The sequence below is a fragment of the Heteronotia binoei genome, chromosome 8, assembly GCF_032191835.1.
Source record: "Heteronotia binoei isolate CCM8104 ecotype False Entrance Well chromosome 8, APGP_CSIRO_Hbin_v1, whole genome shotgun sequence".
Classification (NCBI taxonomy): domain Eukaryota; kingdom Metazoa; phylum Chordata; class Lepidosauria; order Squamata; family Gekkonidae; genus Heteronotia; species Heteronotia binoei.
This window is the reverse complement of record NC_083230.1, coordinates 40,478,291-40,485,490: the sequence shown is the minus strand read 5'-3', so window position 1 is coordinate 40,485,490 and position 7,200 is coordinate 40,478,291. Positions and strand designations below refer to the sequence as shown.

General features: G+C 44.7%; 1 protein-coding gene across 4 annotated transcripts in view; it reads left to right on the top strand.

Annotated features, from left to right (window-relative positions):
* Positions 1–373: 373 nt before the first annotated feature.
* NELL2 (neural EGFL like 2) overlaps positions 374–7,200 on the top strand; it is a 271,279-nt gene continuing 264,452 nt past the window's right edge. For 3 of the 4 annotated variants that reach the window (XM_060244945.1, XM_060244946.1, XM_060244944.1), the window contains exons 1-2: positions 374–3,155; positions 3,528–3,656. In XM_060244945.1, coding sequence (XP_060100928.1) covers positions 3,101–3,155; positions 3,528–3,656 — 184 coding nt within the window. In that variant the 5' untranslated portion in view covers positions 374–3,100. The remainder of the gene's footprint in view (positions 3,156–3,527; positions 3,657–7,200) is intronic. The other variant, XM_060244947.1, reaches the window with a different exon arrangement.

Sequence of the window (7,200 nt, the reverse complement as noted above, 5' to 3'; positions counted from 1 at the left end):
GGTAGCAATACTGGCAGATATGGAACATGAGTATTAATTTCACTACAGTGATTACTATGTTGCCTTAAAAGTTAATAACTAATATTTTCCCCCTGATATATTTAGATGCATGCTTAATTTTGATCCAATATCAACTTGAGATTTCATTAGAGCCAACTGAAAATTATACATTCCTATGATAGTTGGCTCTTAGTTAAATATTATGACACTGGTTCACAACAGGTGAAGCAAATTAAGTGGCAGAATGAGTAGAACAATCCAACAGTAAATTAAAGGAGAGCTTACTAAAAATGAATACTTCTCTGCAGTGGGATAAAATGAAAACAAATAATTTCCAGGAACATGTTATTCAACAGACTCATTCAGTAAAACACTCTTCATCTTTTTAAAAAAACAAACAGGAAATCTTCCTTGTGTAGAAATTAATCACTGTGGAAAATATTTAAAGAGCAAAATGCCAGGGCTCGTATCTGCCTCTTACACCAGTGACCAAAAGATAAATCTTCTTGCCCCAATGGTAACTTTCTTTCTGCTCTTAATAATTTTATTAGACATGTAGAAAAACCATATGAAGACAGTTAATTAAAATAATAAGTGTTGCAACTGATTATACAAATAACCTCCTATAAAATGAGTCATCCACCATCATCATTAATGCAACATTTTGGATACCTCCTAGTACAGCCTGCCTTTCTGCACATCTTCAGAAACACTTTTCTTTCCCTGGTGTATCCTACTGCTGACCCTCTCCATTCCAGAACCTAATTCATAGTACTTCATGCTCTTGATGATGAACATCTTCTTTAAAAGTTGTGCCATTTCTCTAATATTTGGTCAAGGACTGAATGAACCCAATTACAAGGATGTGCTATGCCTGGACTGCAAAAGAGCATGTGCAGAGAAACTTTTTCACACAACTGGCCCACATTAATCCAGCTTTCCCCTGCAGTCTGGAGCCTTAAAAGGGTCCCTTTCTCTGCTTTTTCTTTCGCGCTATTTCCCTTGAGTTTAGTGGGTGTTCCATAGCCAAAGGCATTGCCAAGGGGACTCTTGGTACAGTGTCTGTTCAAAGCTTTTGTCCCTTTGAGGAGGATGAGCAGCAGCAGAGTTATTCTTTCCTCTTCCCCCATTTAGTCTAGCATGAGGCAGGGATGGAGGGAGGAACATGCGTTGGAAAGATGGCACGCACTAGGATGTGCCCAGACCAGGACTTGCATTTGCTTTTGCTCTGTGGAATACCTGTAGCCTGATTTTCCCAGGCAAGAGACTGAAGTGGTAAAGGTCTGCGGTCAAGGCAGTAGAATGGATCACACCACTTCAGGCTGCAGGAGAAGCATTACATGTTGGAAGATTATGTTAAAAGCTCCACCACCACATGTAAGAAGAGGTGGTCGCTTTCTGCATTTGAATTTTGAAACCACCTGCAGCCTGCAATGGCACAGTCCATTTCTCTGCTGGGTAAACCAGCCGGCAGTTGAACCAGCCTCCGCGCCGTCCCCGCCCAGCGTTTAGAGTCGGGATGCGGTTGCAGGGCTCCCCTAGTTGGCCAGGCCAACTCCCAGGGCATTCCAGCAGCCTCCGGGGGGCGGGATTTTGCTGCCTCTCTCCTTCCTGGTGGCGGGCAGCACGGCAAATGGCCTGTCTTCTGAGGCTTCTTCAACTTTGCGATTTGAAAGTCCCCGACGCAAGACAAAGATCACTTCTGGCAGCGCTTTAGCTCGACCCAGCATTTTAACCCCGCTGTCGCTTTGCTTGGCAGCCCAGCTATGTCGGCAGTGGACCGCTTCGCGCCACTGTCTCTCCCCTTGCCTGTTAAATCCGCGGCGTCTCTGCAGTCGGGAAGTCTGCGAGGTGGGAGAACGAAGGCGCAGCTGTTGCCCGACGCCGCGCAGGCCTGGCCCAAGGGAGCGCGACAACCCGGCTTCTGACCACACGTGGGCGGACCTCGCGCGCGCCAAGGGCCTCCCTGCCCCCGCCCCCTCCCGCGTGCCTCAGAAAGAAGCCTGCAGTTTGATGAACGGCAGACGAACGTGTGCATGAGACAGAGCAGGCTTTCAGCCATGGAAATGCTGTCATCCGGAGCGGCAGGCGACGAACATACCGGCGTGAATCCCACCGAGCGTGCAGGCGTCCCACGCGGCCTCTGAGGCACTTGCTTGCTTGACAGACTCGAAGGGCAGCTAGTCCCTGGCGAAACCTTCCTCAGAATAGACCGGGATTTGCGCGCGCGCCCTGGGACCAATCGCTTGTCTCCGGGCCGGGATTCGCCGTATTAATAAAACGCCCGGGTCTTCTGCACCCCCCCCCCCCCGCGCCAGAAAGTGTCGGCGGCTACTAGTCCCCGCGCACTTGGGCGCAGGCAAGCGAGGTCCCCAGGTGTGCGCGCGCGCCTAGCTTCTGGGCAGGGCTCTCTTCCTCAGCGCCGAAACCAACGCCGCCAGGCCCAGCGCAGCTCGTCGGGCTCTTGTTGCAATCCCGGCTGGAAGAGCTGCCTCGAGCGAGGCACGCGCGCCTGTGAAAAGAGGGCGGGCGGGCGCCTGCCTGCCGAAGGAGCTTCCTTCCCGCTCACTGGCCTGTCATCATTGGCCGCCGCCGCCCGCCCCCGCCTCAGCGCCGTCGACTTCTCTGCCTCTTGATGCTGCCGGCGGGGAGGAGCCAGGCAGCCTCGAGCTCCAGCTGCTGGTAGCGCTCCGGGTGACGGCGACTGGCGTTGGAGACGGACCCAGCCAGCCAAGGACCGGCACGCCTCGGGCTCTTCCTCCTCGCCGGAGCAGTTGCGGCTCTCGCGCTCCATTGTCTCCGCCTGCTGCCGACAGGTTCCCCCCGCGCGTTGCCTTCCTCTTGGCGCCATTCCGGGCGGTTTTGCGGAGCGGCTTGCTCGCTGGCTTCGCGCTGCTGTTCGCTGAGCCCTCCGGGAGGATGCTGCGGGCTTTGGCGGCTCCCCGTCGTCCCCTCGCCGCCTGGAGCCCCACTTGCTGCTGAGGCGAAGACGACCCGACGGGTGGCGGCCCAGGACGATTTCTCTCCCACCCCGTTTTCCAATCGCTATTTATATTCCCAAAAGAGGATTATGGACTGATCGCCCATTTCTTCTTGCGCTATGGAGCCGCGGGTCTGCTTAAGCGCCTTGTGCTTGCTCGGCAGTCTGGCTTCAGGTAAGTGAGGGATCGCCGAGCAAGAAGAGCAGCCCCCCCCCCCCCCCCCGTCAAAAGCAAGCAGAAAACCTGGGAGGAAAAGCCCTTCCTACGCTCGAGCCTCATGTCCAGGGGCAGCTTTGGGGAGGGAAGGAGCCGGTGCCTATCTCCCCAACTCAAGTGTATTATCTAGGCGGAAAATTGGGTGACATACCCGAACTTTACCAATGGATCGTGCTAAAGTAGGTCATGGAAATAGGACTGGCTGGTCGGAAGAAGTACCTGAGCTGTTCAGTGGGAAAATGGGAAGGCGGAAAAGCTGGTGGGTGGAAAAGGGGAGGGGGGAAATACAGGTTGCTGGCGTGGGGAGTAATTCATCCATTCTGGCTCAAGTTCTAGGCTTTGGCGTGGACCCTTCGGTGCAGATCGACGTGCTGACCGAGTTACAGCTGGGAGATTCTGTGGCTGGAGTGTTGCAAGTGCAAGGACTGCACAACGGGAGCAAAGCGTTCATCTTCCAAGGTACATGACATCTGTCCATGCTCGCTCATTGGGCAGGGTCATCCGAGTCCACCTGAATAATTTCTGAACTTGCTGGCAAATGCGTTTGGCTGAACTTTTTGCATTACTGTGTTGGCAGACACTATTCCTCTGGGCTCATGATGCAAGACAGTCCATTTGCTCAGCAAGCTTTCTCTTGAGCGTCAGGGTTCTTCTTTCTTTCCCCTCCCTTCTTTCTAGCCCTTCTTTTGATTGACAGGCCTCTAATTAATGGCCAGCAGGAAAGCTGATGGCAGATGGCTTGTTTTGCCAGACCTGGGGAGTCCTGAATAATCAACAGTCTCTTTGGACTGGCTTAAATTAGTTTTTATTTTTGGGTGATTGTGCCTGGTTAAACTTTGAAACTGAGAGCCCATAGCAATAGGAAAGGCGGTTAAAAAGAGGTGCTGCAAACACTGTCTTCTGAAATTATATAGAAACTGTAGTCAAAAGATTTATGTGTGTTTTCTCCTTATTAAAAGCTCTTTAAAAAACAGCAAGCGGCATTGATATATAGATACAGACTTAAAAATCTGCTAATTAAGAGAGTTATTTGCATTAAGATTTTATAGGCACTTCTAGTTTTGTTTAATAAAAAGGAAAATAATTATAAGGTCCAGAAAAGACTTTAATAATTGTAATAAAACAAAATACTTCTTGATGTATGATTTGATCCATACAAGCTATTAATTTTTAATAAGATTTAAAAAACACATTTTGGAGTTGAATATGCCCTTGTTTATTTGAAATGTCTTGTTGCAGATTATTGTATCAGATGTCCATCAACAATTTAAAGTTGAAAATTACTGGTTTATATATGTATGCTGAATTTCATAGGTGGAGAAAATGGTTCATATGGTGAATTTAGAATAACTCTGTTTTCCATTTATAAATCACAAAGAATTGCTTTGTTGCATCATTTGTTTTTTTTACCAATTTAAATTATCCTTGAATGGATATATGTTCTGCTTCAGGTAGTAAATCATCAGTAATGTAAAGAAAAATATAAGAAAATATGTTGGCTTTAACTTCTGAATTAGCATGTATTTAGTGCTGACTATAGTTACTGGAGGGTTGAGCTGAAATTGTTCTCTAGTAGGACCAGAGAGGGTCGCTGTGACCATTGTCACAAAAAACCCTGGAGGATGCACTTTTAAAAGGAAAAATTGACACATGCTATTTTTAAACAGAGAAGACCTCATTGTTACAAATTGATATAGACCTCTAAATGAATGGGCGCTTTGTAGAATGTAAATCTAAATCTGGTAGGATTATAACACAATTGCATCTTGGGGGTAATAGGAACAATTCAGAACTTTGGAAAAAAGGACTTCAGTAATAGTTAATTTTTTAAAGGTGATAATCCCACAAATTGAACATTCTGGAGATTTTTTTTCTTGCCTTCCATTATTCAAAGAGGACAGGGTAACATAAATGGCTATTCCTTCCTTTATTTTTATTCCAACATTTCTGTAAAATAGATGAGACTGAGAGTAGTGAGCTTTTATGGCACTCTAACCAGCACACTACACAAATTTGTATCTTGATTTCTGTACAGTGGAGATGGCTGTGCTCGATAGAGAGGCAGAACAATGCCTAGAAGAGTAAACAAGCGCTATATAAAACACAATATAAATAAATTACATAAAATTGTCTATATTGGGGGATCTTGCCCTTTTTTGTCCCAAAGAAAAAGAGACAAGTATATAGCATACGTATATTTTAAAAAGAATAGGAGCAATGTAAAAGGGTTTTTTTGCATACAGAAATGTTATGAGACTTCTATTAATGAAAGAAGTGACAAGTTAGAGAAATTAAATGCAAATAAAATATTGTGCTTTGCCTGGAGAATCACAAGCCAGTATCTGTGTTAGTGATGCCATCTATTGTACATCTGTCTCAGCCCATATTGTAGGATGTACAAGTAAATACTGAACTGAAGCACCTGCTTTACACACTCAGGCCTCCTTTGCATGCAAGTGGAAGAGATAGTAACTAGGATGTGATTCTGGGGAGTACCTTGACTATTAGAAGCAAATGTGCAGAACCATTTTTATGGATCTTTGCCTTTTGACTCGCTCCCTGCTGGAAGGGAGCAGATGGATTGGGGAAAAAATATAGTCAACTTTGCCAAAATGATTGCAACAATCACACAATTCTCTTGTAGTGTTGGATTGCATGTGGGGAAGCAATTGCTATGTTGCTGTTTTGTGAGAGAGAAGGAGGCATAATGTTCTGTTAAGTGAGACATTACTAAGATATGTGGTTGGGAGCAGGTCTCTGCAATGTTATAGGTATATCCAATTCTCCCTCTAATCTGTGGAATTTGGCTGAGCAAAAATTCTACTCCGTGAGCTACTGGCATGAAAGTTGTGATTGAGTGATTTGGCTGCTGCATAAATTAGTTTGCTCTGATGCCATCCCTCTTGAGCTAGGACAAAAATGTGTGAGCCGGAGGCTAAAAACCTGTGATTTACCTCGCACTAACTCTGCTTAGAGGAAACACTGAGTGCATTCACTTCTGCGCTGTCCTGTTAGTATTTGTAGGAAAACATGGTTTCAGACTCTGAGAAAAGTGTTGGAAAATCCATAGACATTATTAAGGACTACTCTGGAGTGTATGAACTGTACCTCAGATGAACACTTGAAACAGTCTTATGGTGAGTAAGACCACCTCAGTATGTTCTACTCTGACTGCCAACAGCTGTCCAGAGTCTACTTACTACTTGACAATTTTTACTGGAGTTGCCTAAGATCGAATATGGGGTCTGCATGCAAAGTAGATGCTGAAAAGTAGATGCTTAGAAAAAAACCCTAAGTTACTGCCCCTCTGAATGTCACAGATATTTAGATTTGGTATTATGAATGAAGTTTGCTGAAACACTGAATATTAATATGACAGCACCATTATTATTTTTTACAAAAGCGTAGGAAGCAATACTTGAATCTGGTATGTATATTCTTAACTTTTGTTAGCATCTAATTACAGGAAAGATAAATATCAGTAAAACAGTAGGACAGTAAACATAGAAAAAATGGTTAGAATGTATGTTCTGTGTTTATAAAAATGTTTAACTGAAATGAAATCAAGAGAGAAGGGCCTCTCTCTTAGTGAATTTTGCACTGTGAGATTCCACTGGGCATTTTTTATTAAATAAAATAGCAAAGCAAATAGAACTGAAATTTACGCAACATGTAGAAGTATACCCAATATCCATGGATTATTGTTGTTGTGTGATGGCTACATTGATCTGGAGAGAAAAATGGTTAAAAAGTCAGTAGAATCAAGTACTAATCAGTAATTGCAAACATTTGTATTTAGTTAATTTCTAGTCTCACTCTGTGCTTTATAGACTAACAAGAATGAGCTAGATAAACGTTGAAGAATAGAGAGTTTGTGTATTGGATGCTGGAGTCTGGGAGTTATTTTGAAAACAAGGAGTTCTTTTTTTTATCATTTTAAATGTTTAGCATTTATGTGTATAAACTATACTTGTTTATTTCAGGAAGAAAAAAAGTCCAGTTG